The sequence below is a fragment of the Strongylocentrotus purpuratus genome, unplaced genomic scaffold (genome assembly GCF_000002235.5).
Source record: "Strongylocentrotus purpuratus isolate Spur 01 unplaced genomic scaffold, Spur_5.0 spur5_scaffold_2, whole genome shotgun sequence".
Classification (NCBI taxonomy): Eukaryota; Metazoa; Echinodermata; class Echinoidea; order Camarodonta; family Strongylocentrotidae; genus Strongylocentrotus; species Strongylocentrotus purpuratus.
The window spans coordinates 35,891,943-35,911,178 of NW_022145605.1; the positions used below are offsets into that span (position 1 = coordinate 35,891,943).

The 19,236-nt window shown below is 36.3% G+C and overlaps 1 protein-coding gene across 2 annotated transcripts in view; it reads right to left on the bottom strand.

The window, feature by feature from the left end:
* Positions 1–8,586: 8,586 nt before the first annotated feature.
* Positions 8,587–19,236, bottom strand: part of LOC763319 (A-kinase anchor protein 1, mitochondrial) — a 45,834-nt gene continuing 35,184 nt past the window's right edge. For both annotated transcript variants that reach the window (XM_001199246.4, XM_003726440.3), the window contains exons 4-9: positions 18,177–18,273; positions 16,544–16,665; positions 14,889–15,069; positions 13,956–14,171; positions 12,984–13,126; positions 8,587–12,490 (exon numbers count right to left, since the gene is read on the bottom strand). In XM_001199246.4, the coding sequence (XP_001199246.3) occupies positions 12,353–12,490; positions 12,984–13,126; positions 13,956–14,171; positions 14,889–15,069; positions 16,544–16,665; positions 18,177–18,273 (897 nt within the window). In that variant the 3' untranslated portion in view covers positions 8,587–12,352. The remainder of the gene's footprint in view (positions 12,491–12,983; positions 13,127–13,955; positions 14,172–14,888; positions 15,070–16,543; positions 16,666–18,176; positions 18,274–19,236) is intronic.

Below are 19,236 nucleotides of genomic sequence, written 5' to 3' on the forward strand. Positions count from 1 at the left end.
ATGGATTGTTTATAAATTATCTTCTTTAGGGAAGCCGTTCACGTGTGCTTAGCTCAGGGGCGTAAATCCGTACCGAGGAGTGGGGGGGGGGGGGGGGGATGATCTGCGATAGCCATCACATACTAGCAGGAGCACACGCCCACACTAATTTACGCAAGCGCGCGCGATCGCGCACGCACAAACACACAACACAACACACACACACACACACACACACACACACACACGCTCGCTCATAAGGGGTGTGTGGGCGATAGGCCTACCGCGCGAAGCGCGGAAGCTTAGACGTTTCGTTAAATTATTAGTAAAAAGAAGACGATTTATTGTACCGTTCTCTACTGTTAACCCTTGTCTGAATGAATCCCCCCCCCTCCCGCGTGAAGCGCGAAAGCTTTGGCGTTTCATTAAATTATTATAAAAAGGAGACGATTTGCTGTACCGTTCTCGACTGTCAATCCTTGTCTGAATTCAGTTACCCCCTCCCCCCCTCCCCCCTCCCGCGCGGAAGTTTTGGCGTTTCATTAAATAATAGGAGAAAGTAGAAGATTTGTTAAACCGTGCTCGACTCTTAATCTTTGGCTGAATTCGGTTTACCCCTCCCGCGCAAAGCGCGGAAGTTTTGACGTTTCATTAAATTATTAGAGAAAGCAGACGATTCGTTGTACCGTTTTCGACTCTTGATAAGCCCTATTTATCTGAATTCAGTTTCCCCCTCTCGCGCGAAGCGCGGAAGCCTTGACGTTTCCTTAAATTATAAGAGAAAGCAGACGATTGGGTGTACTGTTCTCGACTCTTAATTCTCGTCTGAATTCAGTTTCCCCTTCCCGCGCGAAGCGCGAAAAGCTTAGACGTTTGATTTAATTATTATAGAAAGAAGACGATTCGTTGCACCGTTTTCGACTCTTAATAAGCCCTATTTATCTGCATTCAGTTTCCCCCTCTCGCGCGAAGCGCGGAAGCCTTGACGTTTCCTTAAATTATAAGAGAAAGCAGACGATTGGGTGTACTGTTCTCGACTCTTGATTCCCGTCTAAATTCTGTTTCCCTTTCCTGCGCGAAGCGCGAAAAGCTTAGACGTTTGATTTAATTATTATAGGAAGAAGACGATTCGTTGCACCGTTTTCGACTCTTAATAAGCCTTATTTATCTGAATTCAGTCTCCCCCTCTCGCGCGAAGCGCGAAAGCTTTGGCGTTTCATTAAATTATTATAAAAAGGAGACGATTTGCTGTACCGTTCTCGACTGTCAATCCTCCCCCCCCCCTCCCGCGCGGAAGTTTTGGCGTTTCATTAAATTATAGGAGAAAGTAGACGATTTGTTAAACCGTGCTCGACTCTTAATCTTTGTCTGAATTCGGTTTACCCCTCCCGCGCAAAGCGCGGAAGTTTTGACGTTTCATTAAATTATTAGAGAAAGCAGACGATTCGTTGTACCGTTTTCGACTCTTAATAAGCCCTATTTATCTGAATTCAGTTTCCCCCTCTCGCGCGAAGCGCGGAAGCCTTGGCGTTTCCTTAAATTATTAGAGAAAGCAGACGATTGGGTGTACTGTTCTCGACTCTTAATTCTCGTCTGAATTCAGTTTCCCCTTCTCGCGCGAAGCGCGAAAAGCTTAGACGTTTGATTTAATTATTATAGAAAGACGATTCGTTGCACCGTTTTCGACTCTTAATAAGCCCTATTTATCTGCATTCAGTTTCCCCCTCTCGCGCGAAGCGCGGAAGCCTTGACGTTTCCTTAATTTATTAGAGAAAGCAGACGATTGAGTGTACTGTTTTCGACTCTTAATTCTCGTCTGAATTCAGTTTCCCCTTCCTGCGCGAAGCGCGAAAAGCTTAGACGTTTGATTTAATTATTATAGAAAGAAGACGATTCGTTGCAACGTTTTCGCCTTTTAATAAGCCATATTTATCTGAATTCAGTTTCTCCCTCTCGCGCGAAGCGCGGAAGCCTTGACGTTTCCTTATCGTGACATACTGTATACGTGTAGGCTATACATAAACAAAATAACTCATTTCTCATGCATTATGCTGCAATTGAAACAATCACATTTTTTCTTCTTCTTCTTCTTCCTTTTTTTTCCTCTCTTTTTTTGGTAATATTAGGGGGGATGATTGTACAGGTCATCCCCCCTACTTCAAACCAGGGGGGGGGGGGATGCAGCCCCCCCATCCCCCCGGGATTTACGCCCCTGGCTTAGCTTATTTACAGTAACTACGGAGAAGGGGTCCCTTTACCCTTCCCCAGATCAAATTGATTGATTGATTGATTGATTTTATTCGCCAAGCCTCCAACATACCATAAATTAAAAGAATAACAAATCCAAATGAAGTCAGCTTGAACAGGATAACCCACGAAAGCTCGAGAGCTTATTTCCATTTGGGTCCCCGATACATGTTCACAATTAGTAAGTTAAAATCGTATTATTTACAGACAGATAAGATTTAATTTTTTTTTATATTAACGATAGTAATAATAATAACATTAAACTGAATGATAATAAGTACAAGAAGAATAAGAAGATAAAGAAAAGAAGAGGATAAGGTAGAAGAAGAAAAAGAAGAGGAAAATAATGATGAATATGTTGAAAATCTATAACGTACAAAAACATAGGTATATATTTTATTTAAAAAAATATGAACCGGCAGAGAAAAGAAAAGTGTTCTGTATTTAATCATATAACATGTCATTCACTTCTCTCCTCTGACTCTCAAGTGTTAGGTATTCCTTTAAGTTCCTCTTAAAATGAGCAAAATTTTCTATTTCTTTTATATCATTTGGAAGGGAATTCCACTTTTGCTATTTTCATATCATCTGGCCGGACCACGGCTACGTTGCTGCCCTGATATTATGGTTAACTTTGTCTTTGTGTTCTCCTTGATGTGAGGTATTGTTTTAATAGTTTACTGTCAAATTTGAGAATTGAATAAAAAGACATATTTCTTGGACAAATCTTACTAATGTATGATGAATGATGATTGACGATGATGGTGATGAAGTTATTTACCTGTCAGCTTGTAGACAAGTAACTAGGGGCCTTCATCTTTACATCCTATCCGACAGACTTGGGAATGAGAATTAATGAGAATTATTGCTTCATCCATGGGCACTCGCACATCCACTAATTTTCGAACCTGAAACCTCCCTGTTGCAAGACCATTGTTTTATTGAATATAAACACAACTGACACTCTTTTTAACAGGTAAATCAAACAAAATTTTAATTCACAACAAAAAAATCCATTTATGGCTGAGGTAACATCTACTTTGCTTAAAAACAAACTGAAAATTTCTGTCATTTTACAATTTTACATATTATACACAGAATCTACAGCCAGGTATTGCTCTGAGAAAGTGTTTCTAATTGGGATAATGCTGCGATTAATTCAAACAACTTTTGAAAGGGATGAAAGCGTACTTGAATATCATTCACATTGGGGGAAAATTTACTGACTAGTAATATCATACACATTAAACTTCTTAAAATATACAGCAAACAATATGCATACTGTGCTCTTAACTGTGATTGTCCTATTTACTTCTATAGGTACTCAAATAAATATAATAAAACTTAAAAATGTGTCTTTAAGTAATACCAATTACTGAACATTTTGCCATAAATATTGATAATTTGGGCCAAGCATCTAAAGAAAGGAAATTTATACTCATTTTTTACTGATAAATGCACAACATAAAGATTGCTTCATAAATTTACGAAAAAAGGACTTCATGGACAATACGAACAAACGATTGTAATCACGTAATAATACTTGCAAGCAATCACATCAAGAAAGGAAAAGAAACACACAGCATACATTTATACAATTACATTTAGAAATTAAGATACATGCATTCAAAGTAGATGATTGATCCAATGGAGATTGTCAAAATGAAAGAAAATTTTGGCAAAAGTCCTTTTATGAAAAGCAAGAAAAGATTCTACAAAATGGAGGGAGCTTATATTAAATTCAAAAGTTGGCATTTTTTAAGTAAACGTGCTTTCTTGGGATATTGATCGCAAATATTCCCATTTTGGCACAATTTTTTTTTATGAGGAAGAATCAGTCCTGGTTTTTAAAGAATATCTATAAATCTAATTTAATTTTGAAAATTTTGTTGGTGTTGTTCTCTCAAATCTCTGGTTAGGTCTGAAAATACATGTGTAAATCATTTATAGGAAAATCTTGACTCTCTTTTGGTACTTTCACAGTTCACAAAATACATCACTCATTTAGCACTTGAAAAGTGGGAAGAATAAAGGATGTAATTTTTGGCTCTTTCTACACGTATATGGTACTACAATAAGGCAAGTCTGATCAAGAATAAAAAAATTCAAAATAAATAAATTCCACAAGAACTATATTCTACTTCCAGAAGTGAAAACACAAGTTCATGTTAATGCAAATACACTGCGTGATTCAATTTGTCTGAAGTCAGATGAAATCTGGGTGTTTAGCATGAGTATAGCTATCACAGGCATAGTCACTAGGTACATGTGTGCACTAACACATATTGAAACAAATCACATACAAGCAATATGACATCATGTTAAACAAACAAAAAGAAAATGGAACAGTCGCATTCTTGACTACACTTTGGCAAATTTTCTGGACAAACGATAGCATTTCTATGCTTCTGAAGTACATTGAACCTATCTATTGGGAATATCCAAGCACATTTCAATATTATGATCTGAATAATTTATCAAAAATGACATGGGAGTATGGCTAACCCTGTAAACGATCATCGGATCGGCCGCCGATACCGATCCGATCAGGGGTGATCGGCGAAAAATTTCCGATCGCCGATCAATTGAAATGATCGGAAAAAAATCGGCAATTTTTTTTTTTTTTTTTTTTTTAAATGACGAAATTTTTCAAGTTTTTGGCTATCAAATGCTCAAAAAAAGTTCATGGCTGGGATTATTTTGTCATTTGGAGTTGTTGTAGACCATGTTTGTTGATATTTAGTGCCTTTTCATGACTTTGAAATTAATAATATTGGTCTAAGAGCAGAGGCAAAACATGCGGGCCGCCATCTTGGATTATAATGCATAGAGGTCTACCTACATTATAATTCAAGATATGGCGGCCTGCATGTTTTGCCTCTGCTCTTAGATCTAGACCAATATTATTAATTTCAAAGTCATGAAAAGGCACTAAATATCAACAAACATGGTCTACAACAACTCCAAATGACAAAATAATCCCAGCCATGAACTTTTTTTGAGCATTTGATAGCCAAAAACTTAAAAGTTTTCGTCATTAAAAAAAAAAAAAAAACCTACATTATAATCCAAGATGGCGGCCCGCATGTTTTGCCTCTGCTCTTAGACCAATATTTTTAATTTCAAAGTCATGAAAAGGCACAAAATATCAACAAACATGGTCTACAACAACTTCAAATGACAAAATAATCCCAGCCATGAACTTTTTTTGAGCATTTGATAGCCAAAAACTTGAAAAATTTCGTCATTAAAAAAAAAAAAAAAAAAAAAAAAAAAAAAAAAAAAAATCGGCCGATTTTTTTTGTCGCTCTTCCGATCCGATACCGATCAAAGGTGCGAGGGTGTCGCTCCGATCTTCCGATCCGATCAGAGCCCCAACTTACAGGGTTAAGTATGGCTATTACAATGGCTTACTGTCTATGTTGAAATAGACGTGATTATATAAAATACTTTGATAATCAGTATGCCCTATAAATGTATCACACACAAGTTTATATCAAAGTACATTAGGGACACTATGCAACCGTCTGTATAACAATGCAAATCTTACACAATTCAATATTTGACAAACGTTACAGAAACTATCCATATACATTTTTCTTTTTACAGCCAACTATGTCATTAAGCAGGTAGTATTAAACAATAAAACTTGTCTATACAGCTCTACCATACTTCTCCATACATGTTAGGAATTAAAGAAGAAAGTCTGGAGTTCTGCTCAGAGTTTGAGAAAAACAAAAAAATTAAAATGATAAGACCCTACAAAAAGAAATTGAAATGATTTCATTTGACTTTTTAGAGTTGTTATGCACATTCTTTCCCCATAACATGCACCAAGGTGCAAGGAGAGAAGAGGACACAAAATATTGTTTCACAAAGAAAAAAGAAGGCAGTAAGTAGGAAAGATTTAAAGGTGTACTGCAAACACCCCCCCCCCCCCTCCTAGCAAAATGTTGAGACGTTGCTGTATTTATTCTGAACTCAAATTTTAATATGTATAGCATGGACTTAAGGACATTAACCTATCGTAAAGATGACCTCATCAACTCAAAAACATATTTTCACTGATTTAGCTAACATAGAATATCTCCACTTGCAAATCTTACAGAATTAGCAATAACAAAAAACATTTCATTAAACATACATTCATATACTTATTCAATATGAAAGGATACACACATACAGAAGTCTTCTGTTTTTATTCAAAGATATAAAAATCTGAAAGGAACAAGAAATAGATAGCAGATAACTTTGACATGTAACTGAAAGTAAATAGACAAATGTTTTATTTTCATATTTTCAGGAAGCTGCAGGATAATTTTATTCCAGGCAATATAGGTCATTACATGCTATAATTTGAATACTCTTTTATTTTTCTCTCTGGTAAACTTTTAAGTGTGACACACCTCTACAAGTTTTGAAATCAATATTCTTTTATCCTGATAGAAACTGTATTTGATTTGATTATATCCTGGTTAATTCCATCACAATCTTCTGTTCAGCTATGTACAGTACATTACATTCCTGTGTCGTCATACCAGGAGAAAGCTTACTTCATTTACAACAACTCCTTCTTTCAATCACTTTCTTATGTCCCAGTACTTACATAAAAATTACTACAAGGAAAGTTACAAAGCTCTAAAATATTTTGAATTATTTATAGTTTACACAAACTCATATGAATCTCTGGGTGGGCATAAATTGCTTTGTAGAAAATGCAACACTTCTATCATTCTTCACAACTGATTAATTATCTTCTTTTATTCACATGTTAGCAGAAGTCTATTCCTAAACATTTTTTTCTTCTTCACACTGACATACAGATCTGAAAATGAGATACAATTTTACAACCCATCAAGGATTTTAACACTTTATATTAGCCAACACTTTAATTTCCATTAAAATCTGTTAAATACTTTGATATGCGAAGACAAAAGGGTTCGTAATCCAATTTCATTTATATCGTTGCTACTTTTCAAACTCGTAGACTATTCTGAAAGATCTTTCCTTGCTTTTCAAATTCATTGCAAAGATCTTATTTATTTATAACATTAAAGAAAAGATTAGCACTTGCAGTAAATGGTGAAACTATGAGTTAGCTATTTACAGGCGTAACTACAATGCGCTCTCTACGATACTTCTCAATGTCCTATCATGAATCAAACATGTATGCTTAATACTAAATTGTTTTTCTTTCAAAAGAATCAAATACAAAAGTTCATCATGCTAACCAAGAAAAAACTAATCATACATTCCTTGAAGACCTAATTTAAGACCTCCATCAACCTATCAAAACATGCTCCCTAAACTGCTAAATAAACTACAGGACAAGTTATCTCTCTGTGTGGAGCCAGAAGGGCGCTAACTCAGACATTCAACCGAGTCGGAGAGTTAATGCCCTTCTGGCTGTAAACAGAAGATTTAGAAAGGTAGGCATACCAGACATGTTGATAGATTAATAGATGCTATGTTATACAGAGGCAGACAGAGATGACCTGTCTTGTTTGCTAGTGGTCAAAACTGAGAGTAAGTTTTTATCAAAGATTCTAATTCTTTAAACCTTCCTATTAGATCAATATTGATGGTTTCTACTTGCGCATCACTATTTGATGATTGTAATGGGGGTAGATAGACATTTGACCCCATTTCATTCTTGTCTGCATCATCACCTGCTGCCACGGGGCATTCCAACCCAGTTTAGTTTGGAAGCAGCTGCTACAGGGATTATATGTCATGGTTCAACATAACCTGGACTACAAACAAAGATGGTTGCATTTCCAAAGATTTTATATTTCTTTTGATTGCTAAACTGACTATTTTGTATTACTTTTTCTGGCTACGATCCAACCTTTTTATGATGACAAACCAATCCTAGACTTACTATTCCACAAGTTTGGTAAGAACAACGACTTTTGCACCATTTACGTTACTGTTTTGGTAATTGCTACTTGGAGAATGTAATGGGTATGTGACTAGGGTTAAATCCTCAACATAATCTACAAGATTAGAACCGTTACTTATAAAATAATAACAATTTCAAATAATAAGCATTCTTTGCCACAATACAAGCTTGAGTAATACATATCATACCATCCATCCCATAAATGTTTTGCACATTACTTGGTTTAAATTGGCTGAAAATATGATCAATTGTGAGTACTCCTAGCCATGGCAATGAGGACTATTTCACCAAACCATGCTTTAAAAGCTGGCCATCAGAGTTCTAACTATTTGTATGCATCCTTGAGTAATGACAGTCATTTCAAATTCTGGGTAACATGTCATGAAGTAACTTCTGTGTTGATCCTAATACACAGCTTCCACAATCTGCTTTACCTGATTAAAATGATTTTTTTTTTTAATGCAACAGATACTGTCAGCTAGTTTAAGCAAAACATTACATCTCAAACCCAAGTTTTCTTTAAACAGTATTTGAGGTAAAGCAAAGTAGACAAAAGTTCATGAAATCACTACTTTCAGAGCATTCATTAGTAAGACCGTTTTACAAAGATCTTTGCAAACCCACTCAGTCACAGTGCACTCAAGTGCGCATATCTGTTGGCTACTCCCAAAACTGAAACGAAAATAAAACATTATAAAAGTATAAACTGCACCCCATCTTTTCCTTGATGATACAACCAATACCAAGCTATTCCAATCTACAAAAGAAAGAAAGAAAAACTGAATGACTTTCTACATAGATCACACAAAAATCAACCTGATTTAGAACAAACTTCTTCATCTACATTCACAATGTTAGTTCCAATAACATGCAAATTCACCATATTTCATCTCCTCTTTGCTCTATACTCCAATCACAAATGTTCTAATATACATCATTCTCAATCCCATCACTACAAGAAGATTTTACAAAGTAAATGCAAAAGAATATCAACTTCAATCCTCATTATCTCTGCAAACTCTTTTCAATGACTCTTCATGTACACAATACAACTACCAGTATTTTCTCAAAACTCAAAAATATATATATTGTTCCCTTGTACCAACCATTCGTTTTCAACACAACTTAAAAATTGCTTGTTGAAAACATAATCCAATAAAACAAACACACTCAATGACTATCATAAACCATTCGATGACAAATACATATCGGTAATATCGATATCATACACTGCAACCCAACGTTTGTCTTTTGCTTTGGTAAATAATGCATACTCCTGACAGCTTCTGGGTCTATCTCCTACCAACTTTTCATTAATAACTGCTAGGTGTCACTGCACCATCAAGTATTATACAGACCAGACAGTTTAGATACAATTTTCTCCACTACATTGTCCTACATAGCGACTTTCTTTTATTATATTCTTGCTCATTTTCTATGATGTAATTTGGTGAATAATAGCAGCCAATTTAAAGAGCATCTCTATATTTACCCTTTTGGTTTGTTTTTGTTTTTAATTTTGAATACTGAATACTGGTACTGCAACTCCAATGCCAAGAATCCTAAGGGATGACATGAAATTTTCCATCAATGTTTCCAACTATTCATCCTTTTCTATGGATATACACATCTCTAGAAACTTTGCTTTGTGTCAATATGCTAACTCAATTTGCAAAAATAGCAAAAAGACAAACTTCTGTATAGATTGAGTGATATTGTGACAAAATCCAAAGAAAAGCACATTGAGTAAACGAAATGACCCAACTATCAGAAGTACGGTATGTATAAATGTATGCGAATGCTGTAAATGCTAGTTTGCATCCATTCACCTAAAAAAAAAAGCGGGGATGCTCACAAGAATGGTAACTAACCATAAAACTACATTTCAAATTCCTCCTTGGCACAAATCAAGTTTGGAATTACAGTCTCCCTAAAATATATATTTATATTTCTAAATTGCCCATGCAATGAGTGATTAATGAAGATGTCTTGCTCATATGATCCCATGTACAAGTAGGAAATCAAATGAACTGTTGTGCTTTTCATGCATAAACACAGGACAAATAAGAGAATGAACGTGAATTTGGACACAAGTATCAAGCTATTACAACTTTCTGATCTCTTGTCCAGCACAATGTTAATACTCGATGCAAAGCCGTACTCTTGAAAGCACATTCAATCAAGCTTTGTCATGAGTTTTATACCATGTTTCAAGGATACAGTTGGGATAAAATACTGAAAGTCACACAGTGTCTTCAGATATAAGTTAGTTTTATAATCCCTTGTTAAACATCAGCTAAGAGTGAATACCACAATAGGAACTTGTAATGTAATGACTTCAGGTAAGTAACTGTTATGAATTTGACACAGAAATGGTGATGAGTTTTTCCTAAGGTCACATGTAACTCAGTAACTTTGAAAATGTTTCTCAGTCATAAACGTCACCATACCATCAAAAGAGGCACTAATCATCCAGTTTGAAATATAGTCTGCATAGAGGCAGAAGGGGGTAACTTTTGTAAGATGATAAGGGATAAATGATATATCATGTTTGAGCAAATTAGTTTATAATTGACAATGCCAGTAAGAAGTATGAATTGTCTGCCCATCATACAGCCAACCTTTGCATAGCATCATAGAAATTGTCTACCGGTAATAGCGAAGTGATCGATGGGCATTTTTGTGGATGTTAAAAACAAACCAATTCCTTTTGCATATCTCTTACATGACCAAGTATCAATTCCTTCCCTTCTCCAGTTGTTTGCTAATATCAGAAGACAGAACTTCTATGCAGACTGGAAATCATCTCTACAAAGTATGCCCAGTTTATAATACTATCTATGATAAGCTACATACCAAAATGCTGATGGCTGACGAGAATACAAGCAGTGCACATTTATAATGCACATCAAGGAAGAGAAGAGTATTATTGAAGATATATCTCATGGCACAAATGAGTGTCAGTCTGTAACAGCAGGTGAATCTCATTTGACCTGTACTGTAATGTGTCACTCTCAACAGCACATTAGATGTGTAATATATTGTCTGTTAGGAGCCAGAAGGGGTTTGAACATGCTTCAGGCTCTCAAGAGATGATATGAACTCATAATAGTACATTGGCACTTGAATTATAGACAATATCTGTCTTTGGTACACTAGTGGGCAGTGATATATATGAAGTCCTTGGAAGATTATTGATAATATAGTCCTTGATAAAATAGTCATTTATATTTGTAGAAATAAGCATGGTCTGGAGCCGTCATTTCTGATCTAACAACAAACTCAACCCAGTATCAAACCATGCAATCTCACAGATCATTGTTGAGGGTATCTTCATCCTGCCTAAATGCTCCTTCTGATATAAGCGGTAATCCGCCGCACAAAAGCCATGTTTTTTGTGACGTACCTAAATAGCAGCTAAATGCAATAGCGGTCCTGCACGTTTTGAGATATAAGATACAGAAATCTTATGCATATTAGACTTTACGTCATCATATCAAACTTGCTGCGGTTTTGCTGCTTCATAATCTGAACGAGGCCTTACCATCTAAGGCATAACAGGTCCTCAAAACATCTTCAGTCCCCTTCTCCCATCCAGCCTCACCCTCTCTCTCTTCTTCTGCTTATTTTAATTCCATTCACCATCTGAAAAAATTGACCTGTGTAGCTGTAAACAATACAAGGAAGAAGAGGATCCCTATCAGTAGCCAGACATCAGTCTTAGACAAACAAATGATATAATGGGGGTGAAAGATAACCTCACCATCAATGATATTCATATTATTTTCTTCCTCTTACCTTTTTCAGATCAGACACAAACTAAAAATGGACATTTAAACCAAGGTAGAACCTTAACGACCAATTATTATGCATAATGCATTCCAAAGCAAAAGTAGTGTGTGTGTGATACAAAGGGATGAATAGCTTGTCATCTACAAGTACAAACATCATCCTTCGGTTCATCTTATCAATGGAGTCTGGCTCCAGTCTGTTGCTATGGGAAACATATGGTCATCACCTCATCAACTGTGTCTCCATCCATTCCATTCATCTTCCTCCAGCATTTACAAGCCTTAATATCCTTCAAAACTCAAAATTAAAAAAAAATCTAAAAACAGACAGGATTCCAACCTAACCATCATCATTTATCCTTCTCTTCCTCATGTCTCTGACTTTTGCTTTAACCTTCAAAATGTCCTTTCTAATCACACAACCCCTCCAATCCTAGCTCGGTCTGACCAATGTCTCCATGCTATAGAGGGCGCCATTTGTTACTGCATCCGGGCTGGGTTCCGCTGCCTCTGTACCTTCATACCAAGATACAAGACCCTGGTTCACCAATTCTTTGTTCAGTGACTGCGACTGTGTGTGCAAAGAGAGAAACGCAAAAGAATATCATTTAGCACTTGGGCATGAAGAAGATTTGGACACAGTCATACTACTAGTACTTGGCAGAATGGTGTTAGGCTGTTAGCATGGGCATTCCTAAAAGTTTTAATATACAATAAACCTGTATATAAAGACTGCTCAAGAAAAGAAAAAAGGTCTTTACAGGTTCTTTGGATACATGTTTCCAAAGAGAAATGCATATCAAGGGAAATAAAATGTGCTCTTTATAGAAGATGATCGCCTAAGCAGGTTTCACTTTGTTAAGAATTACCCAACCCATGCCTTCTTTGTCAGACAACAAAAATGCTCCTAAAATACAAATTTAACATGGACCAACACTTTGAATCCACGGCTAACCCTCTCGGCAATTCTTCTTTCCCCCAAGATTGTGAAAACCATCAATGGTAATAAAGACAGCTAAAAAGCCCTACCTTGTTAACATATACGGTATAATACATTTGCTTACCTTGCCAAAGCTGTCAATAAAGAAGATTTCAATGAATGGGATACCATCTACAGAGTATCCCGAGATGGTTGCTTGCATTACACCAATACTCTGAGCTAGCTGCTCAATGAAGATCCTACAGGACTCACTGAAGTCAGCATCACCTGTATCAGATAGCAAGAGAGAAGGATGAAAACTCCTCTAGACTAAGTAGCTTTTGTACAACCTGCTGTACTGTCTGAAAAATCGTTCAAAGTTTTGATCAAACATACTGTAATCTTGAAGGAGATAAGGTAAATATGGCTCAAATTTTCCACTGATTAAAAGTTCCATTAACATGTAGTCGTACCCTTTACTTGAAGCACAACTGTCAATAGTTTCCCAAAATGATGAATGTCTTTACTATTACAGTATGTATTTTTCATGCAATAGGTAATATAAACAGACAGCACAATTCAATGGGAACAGCGAGCATTTTCCCTCTGGGAAGCTCAAATAGAGCTATGAAAGACTCAAAAGGAGCTAAACAGAAATGAGAAGAAGAAATACAAAAATGGCCTCATAGAAATCTTGTTTAGAAAGCCGAAAAAGCTTCTGGGAAAAAAAAAAAAAATTTCCCTCTAGATTATTATGGATGCCTGCTACTTCTTACTTTTATTTTTCCATGAACATAATAGTAATTCTACATGGAACCATGGTGAAAGCCTTCAACATCTCACTTTTATTTCCTTAAGAACAAAAACAAAATTTTTACACTGAAGTATAATGAACTCATGAACTTCTAACATTTGAGATTTTAGGTTATCACATCATCTTATGAACCTACTTGCCCTACTAAAGCTTAGATAAGACCGACTATAGAGTGATATGCCACTTTGGATGTCAATTCACGTTACGAACATCCAAATACTTGGTAAAGTTTGATGCATCATATGAGCAGATAAACCTTGGACTGCCCTGCCACTGAGCTGGACATCATGAAGCTTTCATTACCTGGGAGAGGAGCAATGTTACTCATGTAGCATTCTGTAGCCTGGAAGGGAAGCCCCAGGAAGTCTGATCTGATCTGTCTCAGGGCATAGGCCTCTACCCTGGCGTAGCCTCCATAGTCTAGGAATCGCACATCCACCTCATCGGTTTCATGAGTGACCTCAACGACCTGGGCTCGATACCAGCCGTCCATCACAGGTGCTGCACAGATTACACCATCTAAAGAGCAGAGAAAGCAAAGATACATCAAAGTTTAGGGCTATTTTACAAGCTTATAAAGTAGGCTACCTGGGCATCAGTTCAGGGAACCATCATAGGCACAAGTTCACTGACATCCCACTGAAATGCATATTAAATGTAACATACGTTTCAATGAGATGTCTGCAAAATTGTACTTCTGACAGTGTCGTGAAACGATACGCCTAGGAGATATATGACTTACAATCCTTTTAGGCAGGCTTAAAAAATCATTGGAGATGAATGCCTTACCAAAGACTAGTGCACATGGTATTTTTGTTTTTCAATTTTCTTTTTGAAACTCTAGATCTCCCAGCTGTAACAATCATTCTTTATTCAATAAGTTGTCATATCTCTATTTTTCCTATCAGTCACTTTCCCTCAAGAATGTTGTCGTTCCCCATAATCACAGCTGCAATACTATATGATGTGTTGCACAGTAGTTTCATAGCTTTACAGAGGTTCTTTATTTCTTTCCCATGTTAACTGTATCGTGAAAGACCATATAAAGGAATAAGCTATAAAATAATAGGATTCAGGCATTGTTTCATACCAGAATTTAAAAAGAATCAAGGCCAACTTGTAACCTGAAAATCGTGCAGAATGGAAGTTGTACATAACTGAGTCAATTTCCTCCAAAACAAGTTGCTTTTTATGATGTTTCATATATTAAATGCTGTGATGTAAAAGGGGCCTTACTCTCAATGGGTCTTGGGAGCTGTGGAGTCATATCAGCTTGCTGGTAGATCTGTGTCATGAGGTTGTCCTGAACATTAAGACCTTGATAGGTCTGGTGTACGGGTTGCTGAATGAAGATATGGCCTCCAGAAACAACACTGGAAATCAGGATACTGTTAGGCGTCTCTTCTGGTAAGTGAAGCTATAACAACAATCAACAAGAGACGCAATCATTAATGTTGGTACATCTATGTCATCAGGTTGTCCAAATGCTTGACAGGTCTGGATAAAGACCACACTTAAAATAAGGATGCTGTTTGGTATCCATTCTGTTAAGTGGAGCTAAAAGAACAAACGAGAAAAAATGTCACCATCGGTAGAAAATCAAATCAAAACACTGATAATGGATTTATTTGAAGAGCCTTACAGGGATGAGAAGCCGATGAGGACAGGACCTAATGATATCAACTTCAGGAGTACTTGTGGCTGAGGACAAATATTCTTGAAGTGGAATAAAAACACATTATGTAGACTGTGTGTAACACACAGCAAGAATTTGCAGGATAGTACAACTTTCTTATAAAACTCTTTCAGTATTGTTCAAGTTGGGCCAGTGATTGAGACAAGTATTGACTTTTAATGGCCTGGCTTACAACACTACTTGCCAACATTATGACAACATGACAGTATTGAATTGTGACCTTGATTTAACCTAGCACAGCTGCTGATCTGTAATGCAAACCAGGCACCAATCTGATTCAAGTGTTACAGACTGTGGTCTCAGGGTTCAACCACTGCTGACTGACTAATAGCAACCACAGAGAGACTCTTGTATCTTGGTGTGGTGTGGGTCAGCTGAGACACATGATATACCCATCCGCAGCAAGCTGGGCATACTATGGGCATTAGCTGGCCATTCGCTCTCTACGCTCAGTATTTGTTGGATGGATGCTATGGATGCACCTTCATTTGTTACTATGGACACTAGTTATACAATCAGAATTTGTTTCTCATTCGATGGGCACTCGTCTTATACCCCAGAGATTGATTGTAGTTGAGGGTATCTGGTCTTTGCCAAATTTCAAGGAAAAAAACTGTATGCTAGGGATGAGTTAGCTCTATGTGATAATATATGACAGGGGCTTTAGACAGGTTAGAACAGAATAAACAGTCCATTTCACTTTTAACATTATAGCATCCAGACTGATATTCTACTTCTGTTATACATCAGTCTCAACCAATATGTCCTGACCAACAACAAACCAAACCAAACTACCACAAATCCTGACTTCAATCTGAGTTCAGAAGAAAATGCAATAGCATTTAATTTGGACATTCAAACTTTAAAAATCTGAATGGTCCATTAGTCTGAATAGTCATATACTTTAGTTTCAAGGGATTTCAAGCTTCTTTGTAAAAGTACAAACTAAATCGGCTCAGAATCATAGTGATGTCAGACCATTTTTTGCGATTGTGTACAATTTGAAGCAGATTTTATACAGCTTTAAGTCCACCAAGAAAGCTCAAATGCACTAAAACTCGGGTTGTTAGTATTCTTAACATTATTCAGAAACTGAATTGGGAAGAAGATGCTTATTCAATTATATGAAAATCAGATAGCAAGAAGATGATGATATGTGTGCTAAGCATTCCAATGAATGATAGAGTGTGCTAACCTGTGTCATGTCTGGTGATTTATTCTTCTTTTGCTGCTGTGTATTGGCTCGTCTGCTAAGGTCCACACTAGGGAACTTCTTCTTGATATACGCCAGGGCTCCATCAACCTCCCCTCTCAAGCCTGCAGCAGAACAAACAATTACAGTGACCATGCTCATTTCTCAATTCAAATCCATAACACTTTTTAATATTCTTCATTTTTCATGTGTTTTTTTTTTGGGGGGGTGGGGACATTTTTAGCATGCACAAGTATGCTCCTACGTTGAAATTCTCTTCTTTTCTTTTTCACCTACCCTGAAAATGCTGCTTTGATTAGGCAAGGTATTTACATTCTTATTACTCCCAAAATGGATGATAAGGGAACATTTACCTTTCTCAGTATTATAAGTTGTTTCACAGAGATTCATTTTGAGATGCCTTGATTGCGCAATCACCTAGGCTAACAAATCCTCTACAAACATTACCAATCTGGAGATTTCCTAGAAAAGCTTTAAGATTTGAAGTACCAGGCTAAAGAAGTCAACATTTTACCCTTTCCTGCAGGGAACATGGAATTAGTGCCAGCAGAAGAAGAAAAAAAAACTCATTTTTGGCATGTTAAAGAGAAGGTTTAGTTCTGGGGAGAGGCGAAAAAATAATTTGAGCATTTTCAATATTGTTTTTACCTATGCAAGTGTGGAAAATCATCAGAGAAAAATAATGTTCCTTAAAGGTAAAGACCAGAATTGGAAACGCCCAAATTTCTAAAAATGAAATGGAAGCTCTTATTACCCATCATGTGAAAGAATATGTTTTGATTAATACATAATGATAAAAATTTTGCCGGGAAACCGCCTACTAATTGATATATTTGGTAAATTAGTATATCTATTGGTGTGTGAGAGATATAGGGTAGTCCCATATACATCTTTCTGTGTATAGTGCTTGTAACTTTACGAAGAATGGGCCAAATTTCTTGTCATTTTGATGATTCCAGAACCTTGCAGTACACACCAATACTTATATGCTAGATGATCAACCTTTTCTGATCGATTCCACAACATTTCTTTCACAATGCAATCGCATGACCATTATTGGTCTTTACCTTTAAAAAGCATGGCTCTTCAAATGCCTTCAAATTCTGAATATAATGACATGTAACAAATGAGGACCACATTATTATGCCACTTGTTTGTGTAGTCCCATATACATATTTCTGTGTACAGTGCTGTTACTTTTACCAAACCTAGGCCAAATTTCTTACCATTTTGATGATTCCAGAAACCTTGCACTACACACCTATACTTAGATGCTATATGATCAAATTTTTCTGATCGATTCCACATCATTTCTTTCACAATGCAATCGCATTACCAGAACTCAACTTTATCTTTAAGTGTTGAGTCCTCCAATTAGTGCAGTTTGTTCATGAAATGTCTACCAATGACTCCATAACTCCATTACTTTGGCTCAATGCACTTGATTTCAAACATGAAATACTTTTAAAGGAAATGGAAAGAATATTTAAAGAAGTGAATTATTTGAAAATAGTATACCCATATAGAACCAGTCTGCCTGCACCCACAAGTACATGTATCTGAGTGCTCATGACAACTCTCAGGACAAGACGAGTCTGTGGAATGATTTACATACCTTCTACAACACAGATCTGATGGCTGGTACTGTATGGGACATTCTTCAGTATGACCTTGGCTCCTGTCTTATCCTTCAACTCACGAATGTTCTTTCCCTGCAAATCAAACATTAGGTGATGTCAATATATGAACACGTACTGTACACTCAATTGGATTCAAGGTAATGCAAATAGAAGGATCCATAAATATTGCTATATTCCATTTTACGGCAATCCTAAATGAAATTGATTACCGGTAGACTTTGAGGTATAAAATCTAAATTTACATCCAGGACCCTGTCTTATTAAGAGTTGATATTAATTGCAAATATTTGTGATTGATGAGTTGACTTCCGATTGATCCAAATCAATCGCAACTCTTTATAAGACGGGGGCCAGGACTGGTAATATACTGGCAGATAATCTAAGCCATAATAATGGCTTGTGAATTGTCCACCTGCAATCCAAAATAAATTTTAGAGATATGTGTTCCTACCATTCCTTCTCAATTAAACATTATGAACTTGTGAATACTAACACTGTATCTCAAAACTTTGATTAAATTGAACACCTCTGGCATCCACAGGAAATGATATATATGCGTCCCAGAAAAAACGAAAAACAAATTGACAAAAGACTTAACTCCGTTTCGTTGACGATCAGCCATGCATTAAGTCTTTCGTCTATGGCTGAACGCCAACGAAACAGAGTTAAGTCTTTTTTCAATTCTGTTTGTTGCTACGGCAGGCAGCGAAAACGAATTTGTTTAATAAATTATGAAAATTCAAGCATTACTTTGTTATATCCAGCTCATTTTTCCTGATTGAGGTGTCATATGAAAGGGCAGAAAATGAACTTTCTAGAATCCAGTTATTACTTTAAACTTAAAATCCAGTGTAAAAATACCGTTCTATTCGCTGGACCTCTTATAATTATAGGATTTGGTGTTACATGTATATAAAAGCGATTTTCTCACAGAGATATTGAAGTATTTCATTGTTTCATAACAGAGCATATAAGGAGTTTTCAAGAGTTAAATGGCTATTGCTCCTTTTTTTCACTGGTTTGATCATTGTAAAA